Source organism: Sceloporus occidentalis, unplaced genomic scaffold, assembly GCF_023333645.1.
Source record: "Sceloporus occidentalis isolate IW3139 unplaced genomic scaffold, rSceOcc1.0.p SCAF_7, whole genome shotgun sequence".
NCBI lineage: Eukaryota > Metazoa > Chordata > Lepidosauria > Squamata > Phrynosomatidae > Sceloporus > Sceloporus occidentalis.
The window spans coordinates 67,561,193-67,584,981 of record NW_028316987.1 but is presented as its reverse complement, the minus strand read 5'-3'; the positions used below and the strand labels follow the sequence as shown (position 1 = coordinate 67,584,981).

Sequence of the window (23,789 nt, the reverse complement as noted above, 5' to 3'; positions counted from 1 at the left end):
CTTGATAATGACCATGTAACACATTGGCCTTGCATAAGTTACATGTGCTCTAGAGAAGACTCTCTTGATTCACCAGATGTTTTGGATTTCAGCTCTCAGAATCCCTGATCTTTGGATATGTTCGCTGGACTTCTGGGGAAATGAAGTCCAAAGCATTTGGAGGGTTAAATTTAAATGACTGTATGAGCCTGCAGTATTCTTGGTATGTAGATGAAACTCCATGAAATCAAATGGAAATATTATTTTTAATTTGGTAAGCTTTATAGCAGGGGTAAACCATTTCTGGCCTATTAGATGCTTTGGACTAGAACTCCCACAATGCCTGTTATTGCCTATGGTGGCTAGGGCTTCTGGAAGTTGAAGACCAAAATAATTGGAGGGCCAAAGGTCCCCCACCCCTGCTTTATCTTTGGCTTAGGTTACACTTAAAACTTTTCACTATTTTTTCCCTTTACCTTATATAATTATCGGCAGTAAATCACAAGCCTGAAATGACTATTAATATTTGGTTTCTGACCTGTTTTATTATGAACTTTTAAACCCTTTTTATTTTATCCTACTTGCTACATTTTTTTTCAAAGCAGCCATCACAAAGATGAAGAACAAGTTAAGGAGAATGAAGATGGTATACATGTATGAAGCATGACAAGCTACTGGGAAATGAAAATTAACTGATGGAAGAAAATAACAGGAAAGAAGACACTTACTCTGGTGTTTGCATGTTTCTCTTTTCCCTAAAAATAAAACAAAAGTTATGAATTAAATAATAGCATTGATATTTGGAACATTAAATCTAACTGCTGATGGAAATAGTACATGATGTGGAAATGCTGACCCTGCTACAAATGGTCACGATTCCAAGAAGCTGTGTGTGAAGACATGCAGCCAACAACTCTGTGCACCCTGAAGCTGCCTTTGAAGATTTGCCACAGCAGCTCTAATAACCAAAGAGGCAGACTATATTTTAACAGAGGATTGCCTCTTTAGCATCGTGAGCAACTCTGGTATATCACACAAGACTTCAGCTGCTTGTAAGGGATTCTGTTTTCTCCATGTATACAGCTTATTTGGATCATGACCATTTATGCAACTTAGGAGCATTTACCATAACGTTTATGAGAAAGCATGGGTGAAAGCACATAAAGAGATGACAGAGATGGAAGACGCATACACAGAGAAGTGAATATGCAGGTTAAAAGGACAGATGTTGGGCTGAAAGGTTCCTAGAATATGTGTATGTAAAATGGAAGAAATTGTGTTGCTTGCTGCTTTCATTTTATGCTTTTAGCTTTTATAACCCTAAATTCAGTTCACAATATTGATCAGTTTTATTTTAATTGTTAAGAGATGTTGTTCCCTGGAATTAGCTTCAAATTAATGGCATTTAAGTAGTTTTGTGGCCAGGTTCCTCAGTTTTGCAGTTTCATAATAAATCAAGAAATATTTCTAGTACCAAAGTTGACTAATTGGAGTAATTTTATTGCATGTTTTAGAAATTATTAAACCTGTTTTATGAACTGAATTAAGCTCAACTACTGAATTTCTCAAGTGCCTGTGAACTTGCAAAATTATACAATCATTTGCAAAGCATTCAAAGTACAGTACTCACACTCCTTCCCTTCGGCAGCACATAATATAAGCAAGTATTAGAAAAAGCACCAGTGCTATTGCAGAGGGTACTGCCAATGTAATGAGGAAATCAGAATAATAATCCCGACTTTTCAGACTTTCCAAAGGGGGCTTGTATTCGCCAGCATCTGGTAATATGCCTTCACCACGAATCACTTCTTGATAGGTAAAAACGTGCTGTGTTATATCAACCTGATACCAAAAGACAAGAAGTAATTTAACTTTTTTTTAAAAAAAGGAGGGGGGAATCAAAGCCCAGAAAACAGTGCAACTGACAACCTCCATTCATTCCAACAAAGCTTAAACACTAGGCAACCAAAATCACAATTTATTTTTAAGTATGCTTTGCACCATAAAATTCATCTGCAGGGGGGAAAAAGACCAAAATTAAAGAAAAACAATACTTTTGGTCTTTTTATTTAAAGTACAGTGCCTGTTCATAATGCTAAACCACGAGCAAAAAGAAAAGGGAACTGTTGTTTAAAATAAGCTCCAGTCAACTGCTAAGCAAATCATTTATAAAAAAAACTCTTCCTGCCTTCCCTGTTTAACAAACTAGAGCTTACTTTAAGCCACAGGTCTTGATTTGAACGTGGAAAAACAAGCCATTAATCTGCTGAAAGAAAACTGAATTCTGGCTGATTCCTCATCCTGGCCACAAAGGAATGAGAAAAGAAGATGGGTATTGCACAATCCCCACAGTTCATACCTTTCTGTTCATGCACGTAGCCTGAAACTACAGTTTAGTGTAACATAGAAATACAATGGAAACTCACTTGGTTCATTACTTTTGTTTTCATTTTGGAACAGTCTAATGTATCCAATCTACTTCATTGTAATCACCAAAGAGTCACAAACCACATGAGAAAACTGGACATGGTTTTAACGTTAAGCTCCTGCACCATAATCTGCTTTTAACTCCATATGATGAACCATTGGGATGGGCCAAAAAATACTTAAGAGTATAAAATGCAGATTTTGAAGACTGACATCTGTCAAGGGTTTTCCTCAGCTCATCACAACATCTGCTACAGGGCTCTGCTGTGTTTGATAGTAGTGAAGATACTGTATGGATGCTTGAGATCTTGACTGAGGATGCCCCCGATACTTTTTCAGAATACTAGAGAAAGGGATCCATATCTCTTAAAAAAGCAGGCAGTAATGCCAAATCACCTATTCAGCAAGGAGAGCTGATCAGCATTATTTCTGACAATCTGAGGAAGGCTAGAGGCTGAAAATCCTGGCTGCTGAATTGGGATGAGGATCTGAATATAGAGCATCCGTTATCACACATGATTTTTTCCCTTTAAGCTTCAGCTACATATACAATTGGCCCTTCATATCCACCAATTCTTCATCCACGGATTCAACCATCCATGACTTAAAAATATTCCCTCCAAAAAAACATCCAAAAAGCAATTGATTTTGCCATTTTATATAAGGGACACCATAATGGGACCTGGGCATCCATGGATTTTGGTATCCATAGGGGTCCTGGAACCAAACTCCAGTGGAAACCAAAAGCCCGCTGTATATGGACTATAGCTGGCCGGGGGCAGAACTAGAAGAGAGGAAATCCCCAAGAATTCTATAACTTACTTTATAATTATTAACCTTGGGTTTCAATCTCCATATTAGCTCTTTAAAATCCATGAGCATTCTAGTTCCCAGGCAACGGGAATTGCATAAAATGATAAACACTATTCAGAATTCCCTGCATGGAAAGTTAGACAGATGAAACATAATCACAACTAAGGATTTGTTTAGCAATGCTTTACTGGTTATTATCTAAGATTAAGGATTGTGTTGCCTTAAGGAAAACAGAAGCTTGAACAAGGCTTACAGAGCAAATTCCAGGGCTTCAAAGAACTACCAAGTCTTATTTCTTAATGCTAATTCTTAAGTAACTTAGAGATTGCATGAGATCTTTATCAGAAGTATTTTCCAATTCTATTAGATGTCAGGAATTCAACCTGGGATCTTTTGTATTCTAAGCACATGCTCTATTACATGGTTCTCATAGTGGCTAATCAAATGTCCATAGGAAACCCTATACAGAACATGAAGTATTATGAGAAAGGGATACAACTTCTCTCTGTGTGTATTTTCTCCATGACATGCATCATTTCATACATCTGTATTATATCTTCTTTACTTGCCATTTTGAAATGGCAAGAGGGGTTACTCTGTACCCTTACTCATTTTATTTACCCCTTTCTACAACTTTTCAAGCTTCACAATATTTTTCTTGAGATGTGGTACACAGTATTCCGAGTGAAACTGGCCCATAGATCATACATGGGTAATGATATTAGCAATTTTATTTTAATTTCTAGTCTCACCATGGAATTTGCCTTCTTCAAGCTACAGCATGCTGTGTTGGCATTTTCATTAAGCTACCCATCAAAATTCCAAGATCTCTTTCCTAGTCAGTCTTTCCTTGTCAGTCACTATCAGCTCAGATCCTGTCAGTGTATATGTGAAGTTGGGACATTCTGTTAACAGTGCAAAACTCTTTCCACTTACATTGAAATGCACATTATCTTTGTCTATCTGTCCATCTATCCATCATCCATCTTTGTCTTCAAATGCTTTCCTCTAATGTTTCTAAGTTCTGTGTACCGAGGGCAAAATATTCATTTGTTTTAGAAATTTATTTATTCATTTGATTTATTTTCTGCTTTTCTCCTAAATAGGACTTGCAGCAGAGGAACTCAGAGTGGCTAGAAACACAGAGTAACTAATAACCAAAACATCAAAAGAACAGTAACTAATAACCAAAACATCAAAAAAATCCAGTTCAACTGAGCCCTGCCCAGTGAACTCTTCCAAGAAACAGGTTTGTACCAGACACTGAAAAAGCATACAGTATCAGGAACAACTAGGTTCCCATATGGAGGCTATTTCAGAGAATCAGCACTACAAATGAAAAAAGCTTAGTCCATTGTACCTAACCATTGGTGCTCATATAACAGGTTCACACACCATCCTGAACTCTCTTAGAATCACAGTCAAAGAGTTGGAAGGGACCCTCAGAGCCATTAAGTCCATCTTTCTGCCATGAAGGAATATGCAGCTAAAGCACTTGACTATCCAACCTCTATTTAAAGATCTGAATTGAAGGAGATTCCACCACCTTCCAAGGCAATCCAGGTTTTACTGTCTTGATTTCATCTGATTTCAGGAGCTAAGCAGAATCAGGCCCAGTAACTTGCATGGGAACCACCAGAGAACACCTAAGATTTTCAAATGGCGGCCGGGGGGGGGGGGGGAATTCTGCCTGAAATTGAGGAAAGCAATTGACACCAACGAGCTATGTGGTCTGAGGGTCTTACTCAGTATGAGATTTCCTGTGTTCCTAATACAGCGCGCCCGCGCCATACGCAGGCGCGCCATACGCGGCTTGAGCATACGTGGGGCGGAAGGGGCAGTGCGTCCCATTCAATTGAATGGGCGCGCGCGGCCGTTGCGCCCCGCGCGCCGCTGCGGCCGCCGTGCACAAGCCCCATTGGAAACAATGGGGCTCGAGCATAGGCGGAATTCGCCTTACGCGGCGGGATCCGGAACGGATCCCCGCGTAAGGCGAGGACGCACTGTATATTATTAATGTGTCAGTAGCATCTACCCTCTATAATATTATTTTAAACACAGTATAGTTATGAGTGTTCCACAGTGAAGTTAACAAGTAACTCACCAAAGAGATTTTACACCAGTCTATGTGAAACTGAGTACGAAACTTTTTATCACAGGTTATGGCAGGTTCCATTTCTTGACTACATCTTAGCTGATTTTGTGGGTTTTCAACTTCCCGTAAGCAAGAAGAAAAAGTAACATCCGCACCAACCATAACATAGACTCTGCAAAGAAACATTGACAGTTTTAGGATGGTTGTTCACAAATCTTTGATCAATGGCCTGGAGCTGAAGATTATATCCTGTGTTCACTTCTTCATTGTTTCAAACTCTGCTTTCTAATACAAAATTCATTCTTAAATACGTGAGAAAAATTATTGTCTATAATGACACCTTGTTAAATATAAGCACATGAAAGCTGGAAGCAAAATACAAAACAAGTTTCATGTTGCCGTCTGAAAATTTCACAAAAACATATTTTAGGACAGCAAAGCTTAATTTTTTTAAAAAAAATCTCAATCAGAGCTAATTTTTAAAAGGTGTAAATATTCTGCTAACACCATTACTTACTTACCCTTCTTTCATATCATTAATAGGAAGTGGGACTCTGCCTCCCCTATCCAAAGCTGAGGTGATGTTTATGGCACTCAGGTGCTCTGGTTGCCAAACATTTTTCACAGCCCCAAGGAAATCTCCAAGAACCTCACTTGCCAGCATTTCTTCAACATTCATGTTTTTAATGAAGAATTCTGCTTGATATCGCATAGGAAAATCTGGATTACAGAGAAAAATTAATTGTGTCTTAGATTCTTGTTAAATTTCCAAAATAGCCAGAATAAGAAATTGGAAATTATTTATTTATAATGAAAATTCACCTACTTCATAAAAATCACCCTGATATGAATTATATATCAAATGTCTGCTTAACTAAAAATGTCTTGGCTTGCTGATAAAAAGCTAACAGGAAGGGGGCCAGCCTCGCCTCCTGTGGAAGGACATTTCAGAGGGTGGGAGCAGCCACTGAGAAGGCTCTCTCTCGTGCCTGTGATTTTGGTGGGTCCAAGAGAAAGCCTTCTCCTGAAAATCTTAGGACTCTAAAAGGTTCATATGGGGAGATATGGCCTCTCAAAGGGTCTGGAACTAAGCCATATAGGGCTTTATAGGTCATGAATCATAACCAGCACTTTGAATGGTGCTGGGAAATTAACCAGTTGCCAGTGAAGCTGTTTCAACAAGGGAATTATATGCTCCCTGTAACTGGACCCAGTCAGCATTCTAGCTGCGTCATTTTGCACCTGCTGGAGTTTCTGAACAGCTTCCAAAGGCAGCCCCATGTAGAGTGTGTTACAGTAGCCCAAAGAGGCTGTAATCAAGGCATGTGTCACCATAGCCAGATCTGACATCTCAAGAAATGGACACAACTGACACACAAGTTTCAACTAAGCGAATGCACTCCTGGCCACTGCTGAAAACTGGGCATCCAAGCTCAGAGTTGAGTACAGGAGCACACCCAAGCTGTGAGGCTGAGATTACAGGGTGAATATGACCCCATCCAGCACAAGCAAAGTCCCTATTCCCTGATCTGCCTTACAACTGACCAGGAGCACCTCTGTCTTGTCTGGATTAAGTTTCAACTAGTTTGCCCTCATCCAGTCCATTACTGACAGCAGACAATTATAATTAATATATAGCTTAAAATCTAACTCCCACCCATGTTTGGGATAGACATTCAGTCTCTTAACCATGGTTACAAGATGGAGAACACTACATCTGCATTAAGCCACAGACTTGGGTTTACACTTAAGGTTTGAGTTTTTGTGCCTCAGTTTCAGACTCACAAGGCTTTTCCCTACCTTGTGAACTCCAGTTTCTGTTCTTGCTTCCTGGTTTACACAGGGCTGAACAGACAGGCCAAAATAAAGCTGCTTCAGGTCACTTTGGAGTTATGCTGTTTAAATGATGCATGCATTCTAAGAGGCTGGGAGCCGCACCAAAACCATGCTCCAGTCCTAAGGACTGGAACAAAGTTTTGGCGCAGCTTCTGGCATCTTAAGATGTGAGTGTCATTTAAACAGCATACCTCCAAAGTGACCCGAAGCAGCTTTATTTTGGCCTGTCTGTTCGGGCCCACAGACTACAGTTTGTTTCCAAACTACTATTAGAAATTCCATTTCCAACATTCTGAATTGGAGGCATGCCACCATTTGCTCAATTTTCAGCATCAATCCAAGAAATGGAAGAGGGAACTGCAGTGTATAAATCCAATAGCAGGAATGAATGCCCAAACCATGGTTAGCAAGTAATATGTGAACAGAGATACTAGATGATTCCAAGATTAAATACTCTTTTAAAGCAAATTATTATTATTATTATCAACCTTTATTTATAAAGCGCTGTAAATTTACACAGCGCTGTACATAAATTTTTTAGTCAGACGGTTCCCTGCCCTCAGGCTTACAATCTAAAAGACACCACACAAAAGGAGAAGGGAGTGGTGGTGGGGAATAGGATCAGGTCCAGCAGATCTTCTCCACCTCCGAGGCCTGGACCAAGGCAGATGGACTGGAGGAAGGGCTTGGCTTCTTGATGGATGGTTAAAAGGAGGCTTCCTGGGTCAGAGAGGGGCTCACCTCTGGGAATGCTTCTCTAAACAATATAGTCTTTAATTCAGTTTTGAAACTGGGTAGAGAAGTGATGAGGTGTGCATGTGGGGGAAGAAGGTTCCAGGAGTAAGGGGCAGCAAGCGGGAAGGGACGAATTCGGGAGGGGGCAGTGGTAGTCCTACACTGTGACAGGAGACCTTGACTACAAGAGCGGAGGGTGTGAGTAGGAATGTAAGGAGAAAGAAGGTCAGATAAGTAAGGAGGGGCCAATCCATGGAGGGCTTTGAAAGTCAATAATAAAAGCTTGTACCGGATGCGGAAGGGGAGCCAATGAAGGGAGGATAAAAGAGGTGAAACATGGTCAAAGCGGCGAGTGGATGTGACAATACGGGCAGCTGAATACTGGACAGAGATTAAAGGTTGGAGGTGTGAAAGAGGAAGCCCTGTCAGAAGGAGGTTACAATAATCTAGTTGCGAAACCACTAGGGCATGGACTAGAGTCTTGGCAGTAGAGGCTGAGAGGAATGGACGGATCTTGGCAATGTTGTGGAGAAAGAATCTACAGGCCTTGGTAGTGGCCTGGATCTGGGGAATAAATGACAGAGAAGAGTCAAAAATAAAGCCAAGACTGTGGGCTTGATGAACTGGTTGAATAGAAGTGTCGTCGACAGAAACAGAAAAGGAATAGTGAAGGGTGGGTTTAGGTGGAAAGACAAGAAGCTCAGTCTTAGACATGTTGAGCTTCAAGCGCCGAAGCCACATCCACTGAGAGATGGCAGTCAGACAAGAAGAAACTTGCTGTTCAAGCCCCGTCGAAATGTCACGGGTGGAGAGATACAGCTGAGTGTTGTCAGCGTACAGATGATAGGAGAAACCAAGAGAACTGATGAGTTTACCTAGGGACAGTGTATATAGAGAGAACAGAAGGGGACCCAAGACAGAGCCCTAGGGAACTCCAACAGATAGGGGAACAGAGGATGAAGTCTGACCACCCGTGACCACTGGAAAAGATCTGTCTGACAAGTAAGATTTAAACCAGTCGAGAGCAGAGTCGGAGAAACCAAGGTCAGAGAGTAAATCAATCAGGAGACAGTGATCAACAGTGTCAAAGGCCGCAGACAAATCAAGAAGAATGAGAATAGAGTAGAAGCCGTCTGTCTTGGCCCGCAAGAGATCGTTTGAGATCTTGGTGAGGGCTGTCTCTGTAGAGTGCTGTGGGCGGAAGCCAGACTGGAAAGGATCCAGGATGGAGTTGGCTTCAAGAAACTTAATACAGCGAGAATAAACGACCCGTTCTAGGACCTTAGAATGAAAAGGAAGAAGAGAAATTGGACGATAGCTAGACAAAGAAGAGGGGTCGAGAGAGGCTTTCTTCAGAATTGGGGAAACGAGAGCATGTTTGAAGTCAGAAGAGAAGGAACCCATAGAGAGAGAGAGATTAAAGATATAGAGGAGCGAGGGCAGAAGAGAAGGAGCTATAGAGATTAGGAGACGGGAGGGAATAGGATCAAGAGAGCAGGTAGTAGGTTTGGAAGAATTTAGCAGCGTAGAGAGTTCATCCAGAGAAACAGGGGGAAACCCAGAGAGTTTATTAGTAGAAGGTACCAGGAGGTTAGTGGTAGGGGGCAAGTCGGGAGGAATTATTTCAGATCGAATAGTAGTGACTTTTGTGATGAAGAAGTTAGTGAAGTCAGTGGGGGAAAATGATGAGAAGACAGGGGGAGAGGAAGGTTTTAGTAGTGTATTGAAGCAGGAGAACAAACGCTGAGGACGCCTCTCATTAGCGCAGATCAGTGATTTAAAATAGTTCTGTTTTGCCATAGACAGAGTGCGTGAAAAAGAAAAAAGGATGAATTTATAACGAATGAAATCGGCCGGTTCTCTAGACTTTTTCCAAAGACGTTCGGCTGCTCAAGAGCAGGACCGGAGGAACCTGATAGTGGGAGTGAGCCAGGGCTGAGGCCTAGTCTTAGGGGAAGACATGCATACAGATACAGGAGCAAAGCTGTTGAGAGTTGAAGAAAGAGTTGAATTAAATAAAGACATTGCTGAATCAGCAGAGTCTCCAAGATCAAGAGAAGAGAGAGATGAATTCAAAGTCTTACTGGGATGGTCAGAGTTAACAGACTGAAGGTTGCGGAAATGGCGCTGGACAAATGTAAATAATAAGGAGTTGCCAGACCTATGAAAAATTACTACTGTCCATAATACCTAAGAAAGACTGTGGAATGGACTACCTAAAGAAATTTAGCAGCTGAAGATGCTCTCCTAATTTAAAACAGCATTAAAACCACTCTCTTCCAGGAGGCATATCCAAATGACTCTGAAAATTAGAGTTTTAAATGATTAATTGTGGATTACTTAATATGTATGTGTCTTATCTGTCCTTTTAAACTGATGTGTGTTTTTAACTAATATTGTTTTTAATTAATGTTGTATATTTGTTAATCTGTTGTTGTTCTTGTTGTTCCTCACCTCAATCCATGGGAAGAGGTGGGTAAATCATCATCATCATAATATATATATATAAAATTATATATATTATAAAATACACACACACACACACACACACACACACATAAATCATTTACCCTGGAGCTCATAACCCAGTGTTTGGCACTCCTACAGTTTATATTAACAGGCAGGATACATTTTCTATATGTAAGCTGCTGTTACAAATCCTAACATTTCCAAATAATTTTTATGAAGACCAAGTCCTTTTAAACAGTAGTGACTTACAAACAGCCAAATGAAAGGAAATTAACAAGACAGCTCTACATGCTCTTTTTCCATCACAACATGCTTTTTGAATTTAATTATGCTGTAGTAATCTAAATCTATGATATTATTTATCATTTGTATAATCTACAACGCTGAGCAAGTTCTGTAAACATACCTTCTGCTGGTACTATATTAATAACCAAATTATGTCGTGCAGTCTCAAAGGTACGCCTGTTGTATGCAGTGATCTAATAAAGTAAAACAAGAACTTGTTACCGAGTTTCTGACAAAGATCATCAGGTGAGCATGAAAAAATACACTTAATAACAATCTTACATCCAGTTATTTGAAATTGTTAAAAAGAAGTAGCTTTAGAGGATGAAAAGCAAGAGTGGTGGTTGAGCATCTTTCATGTTCTGTCCACCCTGCCTGAGTGAAGGCATAGCTATTAACAATACAAGATATACTATCTGCTATGGTTTGTTGTTATTTTGTTGTTAACTGCCTTCCAATCAATCTCAACCCATGGTGACCCTGTGGATGAGACATCTCCAGACTCCCTGCCCTCCACTGATCTGCTTAGTTCCTGTAAATTAATACTCGTGTCCTCCTTAATAGAGTCCATCTACCTAGCATGTGGTCTTCCTCTCTATCTACTTCCTGCCACCTTTCCAAGCATTTTTTTCTAATGAGTCTTCTCTTCTCATGATGTGTCCTAAATATGACAGTGTAAGTTTTGTCATTTTGGCTTCCAGGGAGATTTCTGGCTTGCTTTGCTGTAGGACCCATTTGTTTGCCTTTTTGGCTGTCCATGGTACTCTTCTCCAGCACCACATCTTGAATGAATTGATTTTCCTGCTCTCTTCTTTCTTAACTGTCCAGCTCTCACATCCATACATGGTAATAGAGAATACAAATGCTTGTATGATTCTAACTTTTGTGCTCCGTTGTACATCTTTGCATTTTAGGATCTCTTCTAGTTCTTTTATAGCCACACTCCCCATTCTTAATCTTCTTTTGATATCCTGGCTATAGTCTCTGTTTTTGTGCTATGGTACAGCCCTGTAAAGCCTGAAGGATGAGTCTGCCAACTCTGAGACTACAAAGGAGGCTTCCCCACAGAAAAGGGGAACATTCAGACCTATGACTGTGTGCCTTAGACAATTCTCCACTGTTTTCAAACTAAACTGAATGCAAACCTGTGCACTGGTTAGGATCACCAGCCACCTGTGGAATGAAGATAGTACTGCAAGCTTCAACACACGGACACATTTAAATCAAATTAACTTAATTAATACATTTGGAAAAAACTTGTTACCCAGACACAAACAAACACCAAACATGGCTTAGTACCCATAGCAAATTTCAGGTGTTTAGGTTTCATAGTCTTACAGCTACAGCTCTGACAGACAAACATGCAACATCTATCTGTGGCAGCACCATTTGCACTAATCTTTTTAGCTGAAAAGTTGGCAGCACCATTTGCACTAATCTTTTTAGCTGAAAAGGCTCTCACATCTATGTATAAAGACAGTTCCTGTCCTCAGGTTTACAGTCTAAAAGATATGACTGGCATGGAAGAGAGTGGGGTATATAGATATGTATACCGTGTGATCCTGGATAGGGAGGAGTAATTTCCATGTTAATCTATGTATTGTTCTATTTTTGATGGCAAGGCCTCAGGGTGGGAGGATATGCAAAGAGGATTAGTGTATGCTTAATTAGTGATCATTGTCTGCTGGGAAAACCCCTGAACCTGGGTGGTTTTCCATTTGCATTAGCTGACTCCTGCTTTTGCCATTTTTCAGGATTGATAGCCAAATTTTGTTCACTTTAAGGGTTTCTTCTTTCCTGTTGAAGTTGTCCAGGTGTTTGTGGATTTCAATGGCTTCCCTGTGCATTCTGACCTGATAGTTGTTGGCATGGTCCAGAATTTCAGTGTTTTCAAAGAGCATTTTATGCCCAGGATGGTTTATAACATGTTCTGCTGATGATGATTTTTCTGGCTGACTCAGTCTGCAGTGTCTCTCATGTTCCTCAATGAAAGTTTATGCTTGTCTTTAGGAATCCATTTTTTATTTCCGTGAAACTTTTGATCCCCCCCCCCCCAGTCTCCAATATATAGAAACTGCATGAACCTGAAATCCTAGATCCACTTAACTGGGAGAAAGCCCCACTGTAATCTATGGGACCAACGTCTGAGGAGACATGCACAAAATTCCACTTCAAGTGTCTCAGATACTTGCTTGTAAGAACTGCAAGCATAAATTAGTGATCCAGCATGGTGCAGTGGCTTGAATGTTGGACTATGACTCTGAAGACCAGGGTCTGAATCCTCACTCATCTATGGAAACCCTTTGGTTAACATTGGGCAAACTCTTTCACTCCCAGAGAAAAGCAAAGACAAACCCCTTCAGAACAAATCTTGCCAAGAACACCCTTCAATATGTTCATTTTTGGGTTGCCATAGCTCCAAAATAACTTGAAGACACACTACAAGGTGTAAATGAAAGGGACTTCTAAATGTACACCACCTTTGTTTTCAGTCTGACACACATAAGAATGTACCTGCTAGTCATTACTTTTAATAGGATGCACGCACAAACACCAGGCAGACCTCACACATGATGAGGGCGCCACAAAGGCCCTTCTGTTCCAGGCCTATGACTGCTTCACTGCCCACCTCAAACATCTGAGAAGTAGGTTATTCCTTATGAAAGCTTAGGCTTCATAATGTCGTTGTTTTCTTTGTTACAACTTCTTTTAAAATGTGTGTTTATTAAATGTAACTGATTTGTTCTAGAGCTAGTCTTACTTGGAGTATAACCACTAAAGTCTCATACATTTCAGTAAGAATGACTAAAACTTGATGCAACTCAAATTTAATCATGTTTTAGCTTTATAGAAATCATTGTGACAGATTTGTCAAGACTAATTTATATGGGACTAAATAATCAAACTCAGAGTAAACTGTCTAAAATATGGTGGAAAGAGCTGTGGCTATGTTCCCTGAGGATAATGGGAATTGTAATCAAATTTATCTGGACAAATAGGAATAAGATTAAGGAATGAGATTATGTCACTGTAAGGTCCTAAATGATGGGATGCAGTGGTTTAGTGGATAAGAAGCCAATTCTGACAATCATAAGGTCGGAAGGTTGGCAGTTTGAGGCCCAAGCACTGCGTGACAGAGTGAACTCCCATCACTAGTCCCAACTTCTGCCAACCTAGCAGTTTGAAAGCATGCAAATTTAAGTAGATAAATGGGTATCACTTCAGTGGAAAGGTAACAGCATTCTGTGCAGTCATGCTGGCCACATGATCACAGAGTTGTCTTTGACAACACTGGCTTCCTTGGTTTAGTAATAGAGATGAGCACCACCCCCCCTCCCCCCACAGTCAGTCATGACTAGACAGTCATGTCAAGGGGAAACCTTTACCTTTAAGGTCCTAAAGTCCTGGCATCTCCCTTGGTGAGGCCCTTTTAAATAAACTGATTTATTGTGGCATTAGATTTCATATGTAGAGTCGGCCCTCCACATTTGCTTGGGTTAGGGGTGCAGGACCTTTGTGAAAAGTGGGAAAACTGCAAAAAAAAGCCCACAATTTTTTTACCTGAGAGAATACCTCTCAGAGGCGGGATACAAACCACCGCTTTGCGGCGCTTCCCCGCCGCCGCCGTTTGCTCCGTGCGGGAGCTGCAGCAGTCAAACCGCGTGGCTCCCGCGCGGAGCAAAAAAGAAGCTCCATTTCGGAGCTTCTTCTTGCGGCGCCTCTATGATGTCGCGAGGCGCCTGGCGCGGACTCGCGACGTCATAGGCGCCGCGACACGTCTGGACGCTATGCGTCCAGTACGTAAAGATGGCGGCGCCCATGTAGAAGGGGCGCCGCCATCTTGTACGTATAGGATACGTACTAGGGTTAGGGGGGTGCAGAAGCACCGCCCCTTCCTAACCCTAGTACGTATCTTATACATACTATATGGCGGTTTGTATCCCGCCTAAGAATCTGTAGGTCCTCTGACAGATGTTGACCACATAGTTTGGCTGTAGGACCTACAAATGTGTAGAGAAATGTTCTCTCTAGTTCCTCTCTAAGTCCTCCAATGCGACTTCTCGTAGATGTTAACCACAGACTTGAGCTGAAAAATCTAGATAATCCTAGAGAGAACATATTAATCAAATCTGTGAATAATCAAATCTACAAAGTCAAAGCTGCAAATGTGGAGGGCCGACTGTATCTGTTTAATTCATAAATATACAAACCTGACAGGAAGAAGACATGAAAGTGTTGTGTATGGTTGTTTGACTTATTTCTTTCAACAACCAGTTGTGTTTTTCTTATTCTCAAGAATATCATACAGTAGGTGGTACACAGCACAAAGTGACCAACAATGTCATGTTTGTATCAAGAAGTCTGCTGCAGTTTCCAAATAAATATTTTGAAGAGATCCTACCTCAATGATGGTTGGTTTGCCCACATTTTCTACAGTCGGTGATCCATACAGAACTCCGTCACTATATGGTGTTCTTTGAATGTATCGTAGCCAACCAGGTCTATCAGGGTAACCCATTAGGTTTGTGTTAAATGTTATAGGATCATTGTTTACCTCACCTACATAAACAGGACATCCAATATAAAATACAGTTTTACCACATCAAAAGAACATTATCTTGATTAGAGATATACTTATTCACTAATTTTGTTCTTTAAGAAAGCAGCAAGTAATTTTTGCAATGTTCTTCCCAACAGGAAAAAAAGCCTGTGCCGTTTTCAGATTATCTACAGTTTATGATTTATTCTGCACAAAATTTGCATGTAGTATTTTTGTATAGAAAGCAGCATTTTCTATGTAGAAAGCACCTGTTCTGAAAATGCTGCTTGCTGTATTAAAAATGCTGCATCCCCCCCTCCACCCAAAGAGGGAATTTTGCACAGAATAAATCTGAAGATTTTTGACAATCCAGGTTTTTTCTAATCACAGTTTCATGAGAAACATGCTTTTCAACCATTTTAAAATATTTTTGAATATTCCTTCCATCCCTAATCTTGATGCAGTGCCAATGAAAAAAATCAAACTGCAATGTATCAATTCATCAGTAATGTATTATGACCATAATTCTGAATTTATGCACAGTAAGTAAAAGCATGCTTTCTGGATAATTTCAGTCAACAGCATGATGTGATTATCAAGTCTCCTTAATGAACAACAGCCATCAGTAAAAGAGTCCTGAAACTTAATACTGCAAACTTCTCCACAAATTCCAGTGAGGAGTAATGCACAAGTCTGTGCCATTTATTCAGAAGTAAAACTTACTGGATTTGGTATCATTTATTCCTAGTTTTCAAAGAAGTAACCGTATTAGTGTCTATCAGCATAAAAAGGAGGAAGTGAGGGAGGGAAAGAAATGTAGCAACACCTTTAAGACTAGCTGGTTTTTATTTTAGCATGAACTTTCATGAATATACACCCACTTTTTCAGATGCAGAGTAGTTCAGGTCTCAGTTATAAAGCATATTTATACAGTTGTGGGATAGAGTGTAACAGAATACAAAAAGATGCAAATCATGTCCCATGGCCTAAATTTTCAAAGGGTGGGCAAAGATCTGAAAGACCTGTATCACCTCAGTACTGCATTTGAAGAAGTATATTTATATCTACCAAAGCTCATGCCTAAGTACCTACCGGGTACCTAAAGTCACCTATTGTGTGACCTTAGGCAAGTACTACTTTCTCAGCCTCTGAAAAATCTTGCCAAGAAAATTTCATGATAGATTCACCTAAAGGTTACCATAATATGGAAATTATTTGATAGCACACAACATCAAAGTTTTACCATTGCAGAGTCACTTCTGCATTTAGACATAATGCACATAAAGTGGAGAAAGAGAAAGGACATTTGAACTAAAAAAACACTGTTGCTGTATTAAAGAATAAATTAGGATTTATTCTTCAGTTAGAATTATATCCCGGGTAGGGTATGTCCAATGGATTTAATAGAAGTAAGCATGCAAAGGAATTCAGTGGGATTTACTCTGGGGTAAATATATACAGGATTACCATGCATATCACTCTGCTACACGAGCACAAGAATTCTTCCATGCCTATTTACACTGCAAAATGAATCTGGATTATATATGTTGTTCACATATTTTTCCAACTTTAAGTATTTCTTACCAGGCTTTGGATAAGGAGGAAATTCCCCTTTAAAATATTCCCTCTCCAAAACATGAACGAACAGAACGCCAGCAGAAGGGTACACATTCCTATCAGACTGCACCTTTGAAAGGATTGTGTAAACTGAAAGGCAGTAGAGAGAAGAGGCATAAAATGAAACAAGTCAGATTCATTTAAAGCAATGTGAAAAGGAAACCAGAAAACAATATTTCGCATATCAAGTCCAAAAGGTGACTTTAAGCACATACCATATATACTGAACTATAAGCGGCCTTTTGTATAAATTGAGGGCTAAAATGATGGGTTTTTATATGACCCATGTATAAGCCGAGGGTGAAATTTAGGAGCTTGTGACAAAGACTCTATAGGATGAAGGAAAGGAAAGGAAAGTGATGCCAAAGAACAAAGCTGGATAGATGAGAAAGGGGGGGGGGGTGTCCAGTGCTTTCAGGACAGATTACACTTTTGCCTCTCACCAAGGGATGGTTCCCTTTTTATAAGAGTTAAAGTACAGTGCTTACATTAACTTGTGGATAAGTTGACTCAGGGTTTTTGGGTTAATTTTTTGACTAAAATTTCTAGACTTATACATGAGTATAAATAGTGTATGTATATACACACACAGACACACACAAGTGATTTCTTCTTTTTATATATGCTAAAAGCTTCTCTGTGTATATATGGCAAGTACTATAAAATAGAATAATGTACTATCTTATTAACAATGATAGAAGGAGCAATGATACTGCTTTATCAGTTTGGATTGCATTAATTAAATATGCCACTCTATGAGCGGCTGAATGGGGAGTTTACATATTTTGATAAAAAGAAGATATGGTTCGTATCACCTTACAGACTGTCGTAACAATGCTTACTCAGGAGCAAATCCTAATAATTTCAGTAGGATTTACTTCCAAGTCACATATGCTTAGGAATGCAGCCTTAATTTGTTAAAATTTAATAACACAGAAAAGCATGACAAAGGGAGACTTTTTTCTGGATGAAAGAACATTTAAATTACTATAATCTGTGGCAATAAATACATTTCTTGGTTTCTGAAATTCCCTGATTTTGCAATTCTTCCATCTATAAGGGAATATTTTCTCTCAGTGTTACAGAAGCAAGATGTAATTGCAAGTAAGGGTGAAATTTTTGTGACTATCAAAGCAAGGGCTTCTCTTGGCTGGATTGGCAAACCAGCACACAGTGGAGTGCTGTGGGCATTAATCCCTGTGGATGTCAAATCTGACAGCAGCATTTATCTGTTTTGAAACAGTGGGATACTGGAGCACATGTCCCCTCCCAAGAAATGACTTAAAAGATGGGCATATCAAGTGGAGATGTGCAGCTCACTGTCTTCCCTGCTTGCCTCTGGATGCTAACATTATTAATACACAAGAGTGCACCTTAATAGTTGAGTGGGATAATCTCTTGTACAGTGGACCCTTGGTATCCATTGGAGTTTAGTTCCAGGACCACCCATCATACCAAAATCAATGGATACTTAAGTCCCATTAAATACAATTGTGTCAAATTGTGTCCCTTACATAAAGTGACAATATTATGGTTTGATTTTTGGAATTCATACATTTTAAAAATATTTTCAAGCCATGGACGCTTGAATCTATGGATAAAAAATCCATGGATATGGAGGGCTGGCTGTACAAGGCATATCTATTCTTCTGCTATGGTTTAGCATGGTTTAGAAAAGAGAGTGGGGAACTGTATGATGCTCCAGATATTGCTGGAATACAATTTTAATCAGAAGTAGCCAACATAGCCAGTGCTTCCAATCCAGTGACACTGGGGAGGGGTAACACATTCCCCTACCCCTGGTTGGAACAGATTAATTTTAATCTTTAAATTAATTTTTAGATTAAGAAGCAGAGCCCTCCCTCCAGTCCATCTGCCTTCATCCAGGCCTCAGAGGGAGAGAAGAACTGCTGGACCTGATCCCCTTCCCCAACATTCCCTTCTCCTTTTGCATTGTGTCTTTTTAGATTGTAAGCCTGAGGACAGGGAACCATCTAATTAAAAATAATAATTCTAAGCTGCTTTGAGAGCCTTTGTGGCTGAAGAGCGGGGTATAAATACTCTAAATAAATAAAAATTAAAAAATAATATTTTTCTATACCTGATCAGAGAGCAAGACATAGGATCCATTTTCAGAACGCCTCCATTCAGGTAAAGAAATAATGTTGTTGTTGTTGTTGTTGTGTGCCTTTAAGTCATTTCTGACTTATGGTGACCCTAACGAGACCTTATCACGAAGTTTCCTTGTCATGTATCTTCAGAGGGGTTTTGCTATTGCCATCCTCTGAGGCTGAGAGTATGTGATTTGGTCATCCAGTGGGTTTCACAGCTCAGTGGGGCGTCAAACCAGCTATCTATATATTATTCTGTATAAATCCCTTTACTAATGTGATATGAGATACTGGTTTTGAAAGCAGGCACTTTATCCATGTCACAGCAATCTTTAATGTACATAGTACAACCTGAGTCTGCATCAAGACTGAGTGTGCTTTAATCTTTAACATTCTTTTTTGGATCACAATTCCAAAAACACTGTATGGCCAGAACTGATTGTAAGAAGTGTTAGTCTGTGACCTGTAGTCCAGGAGCAATAGTCTGAAAACTTTTTTAAAATGCTGAGATATTAGAGGGTCTTCATATATTTTTAAGTAATACCATCCTTGTCTTAAAGGAAGATAAGGACAAGCAAAGTATCTGTTAACTTCTAAAAGTTCACTAACAAAAGCTGCTGTCAAGTGATAATTATCATTAAGAAGTACTAGTACAATTAGGTTATCGATTTCAATGAATCTTTCATAGCTGGGAAATAATGTGCATTTTCTGTTTCTTGTGTCTTAAGAAATATGCAACTGAATTTCTTCAATTATCCCTTCACTGTGTCAATGCATATACTGATTGGGCTCAAGATAGAAATATGTGATGTCTAAATTTAGAAAAATACATTATTCATTGCACACAATAGTCACACTTTTAAGTGGAATTGTGGGGCCTTATGCAATTTTCCATATTAGTCAAAACAACACAGATTTACTTGCCATTTCCACAGTGTGGCACTGATAGGAAAGCATATTTCTTATTATCTGGGCCATGCTGAAAATTTAGGACACCGCAGGCTACCCTGCCATCCTCATCAAAGCTAATTTAATTTCAAAATGCAAAAGTTGTCATCTAAAAGCCAGTAGAGCTTTCTTGTGATCATGCCAAGTGATTACATTAAAAACTACTTCATATGTATGATCAAGATTTGAGCACATTAGGAGACATTTCAGCCTTCAAACATGCTGGTCAATTGAATGTGCGTATCTCGCATGCATTTGTGCACAGATAGCAGGTAGCAGGAATTATTCCACAGAATTTCATTGATTAGTCCAGGTCTCACTCCAGCTCCAGTGTTTCCTTGTATATAACGACAGTACTGCTACCACATAAGCACACATAAATGCTGCTCCACTACAGTTCTTAGGCTTGTGATCTTTATCAGTTGTCAAGTTTAGGGAGGCCATATCTGAAAAGCAGTCTGAGGACAGTTCATTTGAAATATGATGATGAAAGAGAGTTCTGCAAATACAGTTATAAATAAATGGGTCCTAGAGTAAACGTTGGCTGAACTCTCTTTAGAAGCCAAAATGACCAAACTGAGGAAGTCACACTTTGGCCATATCTTGAGATGTGATTCATCAGAAAAAATGACAGTATTTGGTAAAGTGATAGGCAGTAGGAAAAGAGGAATATGTATGTGGATAGGCTTGACCAAGGAAATCACAACCATCAGGATGCAGAACCAGAGGAAAGGTTTCCCTTGAGATCTCTCATTCTTCTTTGATATCTTCTTTGGTGATATGTAAGTGGCCACCCTACTCCTACAGGTAAAGAACTCTGGAATGCCACAAGTGGAATGAAGCCAGCTATTTCTTGTTTCCTACTATGGTAACCCTTCTCTTCTCTCATTCAGAGATGGTGAAACCTCAAATGTTTGGTCATATGGTCCCAGCCAAACTGACATGGTCAATATGCAGGTTTATCAGACCATGTTAAAATATACATACTCCTCTCATCATATCATATGGTAGTGGGGTATGTAAAAAATTAAGTGCTCATTCATCCAAAAAAGAGTAGTCAAAGATTGATCCAAAGAACAGCATATCCTATAATAAATACAACCAACATATCCATTCTTGAACTCCCCTTGGAGTATTCCCCACAGGGCAACCATAAAGTAATATCTACCTTCCTCAGTAAATACTTTCTTCTGTTATGAGCCTTGTAAGAAACTATACTCAATATTTAGAACGATTGTACTCTCTTCCTGCAGTCTATAACTGTCCTGAGTGATTCTTTTATTTTAATTGTCTTCCTCTATCCCCCCCCCTTCCGCCTTTACTATTTTATCTTGGTTTGCAGCCTTATTGAATATGAGCAAGACAGATGAAATGTAAATAAGTAAAAAGAAGGAAAAACAAAGCAACCCAACATTATTTTGCATCAAAACATTTTGCTACTTCTTTCCCCAAAATGATTATAACATTTAAAAAATAAATTATGCCACTTTCTACAGCTGAGCAACAAAAACAATGTTTATCATTATATACAAGTTATCATTGCACTCGACAGATTGCTAATGAGTTTAAATAGACACCAGTAACAAGGAATCACAATGGTTTACACATATTGTGAGCAAAGTAATCCACAAAGGATAACACAAAATTTAGTACCAAACAAAAAATTAGGACGAGGATAATCTTAATAAGAATATTATATAACTGTCACTTTTTTTCCTTGTGATGTTACTGTTAAAATAACAAGAACAAATCCAATACATTGGGTATAGTGCTGCAAAGGGAGGCTGATTATTCCCAAACATTTACCTGTATATCCTAAACTCACCAGTCTTCTCAGCAGCCTTTATGCTGCTGCTATAACTGATGACTTGCTTAGTCTTCCATTTAACTGTTCCATTTATGCCATCAGCAGAGCACAACAAAAAAGCTTTCCAAGATAAAACAGATGCAGTATGAATGAATTAATACTATGCCAACAATCCCTCATGGGGAAAAAAGGCCACCAATCAGAAGAACAAGCAAAAGAAAGAATGGCATTGACTACAGTACACATTTACTAATACTCCAAAATTAAGATATTTAATCATCAAACTCACAGATATCTATATGTCAGGAGTGTTATCATCAATTTTTGTCATTTTCCCCCTGGTTGAAAATGTTATAGGAAGAACAAGGACAGAATTTCTAAACAAGAGCAGTCCACTGAGGCAGGAGTTTAATTAAAAACTTGGTATGGAGATAAGAACATGTTGTAGAACAAGAAGGATTCAGTCGCCAGTATTTTAGTTCGATATACTTGTAATTTACAGTTTTTCTTTTAATATTTCTGCAAGGTTTTGTCAAGCGGGGGGGGGGGGGGCAGTGATCTGTTGGCTTGGTTCAGATATAACCACCTTGGTCCAAATAACTATGATTTTCTGGACTGGGAATTACCGCCACATGGTCTATCTCTCCAGCACTAAGTCTAATATTTTCTGACTACTCAATCCAGTTTTCCAGTTCAGATGTGAACTAAGTATTGAAAAGATGCAAAACCCAGTGGCAAAAGGAGTGAACAGACAAAATGCAGGGCACTTAACCATACCTTCCAACATCTTACAGGTGAAAACCAAGACATCTGTGAGAAAGTAACCTCGGACTGTGGTCAAGGTGGAAAAAGGTATTACTGAGGAAGAACACAAAAGCTAGGAGAAGCTGCAGCAGGTTGCCTTGCCGAGTTTACAGGGAACAACAAGGTTCTGAACTCAGTCTGCAGCAACTGAAAGAAGCTGAAGACAAATGAGGGAAGTGTGAAGGGGAGAGAATAACTGGGTCATTTTAAAAGCAGCTGAAAAAGTGGGATGACAGAGGATTAATCGGGAGCTTCCCTGACAAATTGGGACAGTTGCAGGGTACATGTTCAATTAACTCGGATTTTCTGGATTGCTCACATGCTCCATCTATACTTCTTTCAAGTATTAAATCAAATATTTTCTCATTACTTAATCTAGTTTCCCCATTTGGATGTGAACTAATTATTTAAATAAGATGCAAAAGGCAATAGAGAAGGGAATGAACACAAGAAGTGTGTCTGAAAATGTCTGAAAATATTTTGAGTGTTTCAAGCACAGTTAAATGAACTATAACAAGTAGTTTCAAGCTTAACCATTTTGTTGAAAGAGGATGATTGTTGGAAACTTGCTTTAAATTTTGTCATGTTTACTGATCAGAAAGAAATGGACTGGGGGTGGTTTTGTATATGGACAATTGTGCATTTGTATGCATCTATATTAACCACAGATTCTTTAAAAAATACAAACTGTGCTGAAGCAGGACAGCAAACATTGTAGCTTAATGAAAGAGAAGAGAAACAAATATATCTGATAATCTTATTATTGTTGTTGTTGTTAACTGCCTTCAAATTGACTCATGGTGACCCTGTGGATTACATATCTCCAAGACTCCCTGTCCTCAGCCTCTTTGCTCAGGCCCATGTCCTCCCTGATTGAGTCTATCCACTTAGCATGCAGTCTGCTGCCTTCCATCTTTCCTAGCATCATTGCCTTTTCTAATTGCTGTATTAATTTTTTCTTCATGATCTGGCTAAAGTACAACAGCTTCAGTTTAGTCATCATGGTTTCAGGGAGAGTTCAAGCTTGATCTGTATTAGAACCCATTTATTTGTCTTCTTGGCTATCCATGGTATTCTCAGTACTCTTCTTCAGCACCGCATCTCCAATTACTTGATTTTCTTCCTATTGGCTTTTTTTACAGTCTTGCTCTCACATCCGTACAAGGTGATGGGGAATACAATGGCTTGGATGAACCTTACTTTAGTGTTCAGAGTTATGTTTTTATATTTTGTGATCTTGTCCGGATCTTTCATAGCAATCCTTCCCAGTCCTAGTCTTCTGGTTTCTTGGCTGCAGTCTCTGTTCTGACCAATATTTGAACC

The 23,789-nt window shown here is 39.4% G+C and overlaps 1 protein-coding gene across 3 annotated transcripts in view; it reads right to left on the bottom strand.

Annotated features, from left to right (window-relative positions):
* The window catches only part of SGCE (sarcoglycan epsilon), a 38,310-nt gene that overhangs the window by 9,447 nt on the left and 5,074 nt on the right, over nucleotides 1-23,789 (bottom strand). The window contains exons 1-8 of one of the 3 annotated variants that reach the window (XM_089533208.1): nucleotides 18,898-19,416; nucleotides 16,764-16,886; nucleotides 15,042-15,199; nucleotides 10,761-10,833; nucleotides 5,836-6,034; nucleotides 5,324-5,486; nucleotides 1,610-1,821; nucleotides 708-734 (exon numbers count right to left, since the gene is read on the bottom strand). In XM_089533208.1, the coding sequence (XP_089389334.1) occupies nucleotides 708-734; nucleotides 1,610-1,821; nucleotides 5,324-5,486; nucleotides 5,836-6,034; nucleotides 10,761-10,833; nucleotides 15,042-15,158 (791 nt within the window). In that variant the 5' untranslated portion in view covers nucleotides 15,159-15,199; nucleotides 16,764-16,886; nucleotides 18,898-19,416. Of the gene's footprint in view, nucleotides 1-707; nucleotides 735-1,609; nucleotides 1,822-5,323; nucleotides 5,487-5,835; nucleotides 6,035-10,760; nucleotides 10,834-15,041; nucleotides 15,200-16,763; nucleotides 16,887-18,897; nucleotides 19,417-23,789 lie in introns of those variants that run through there. The other 2 variants (XM_089533210.1, XM_089533207.1) reach the window with 2 other exon arrangements.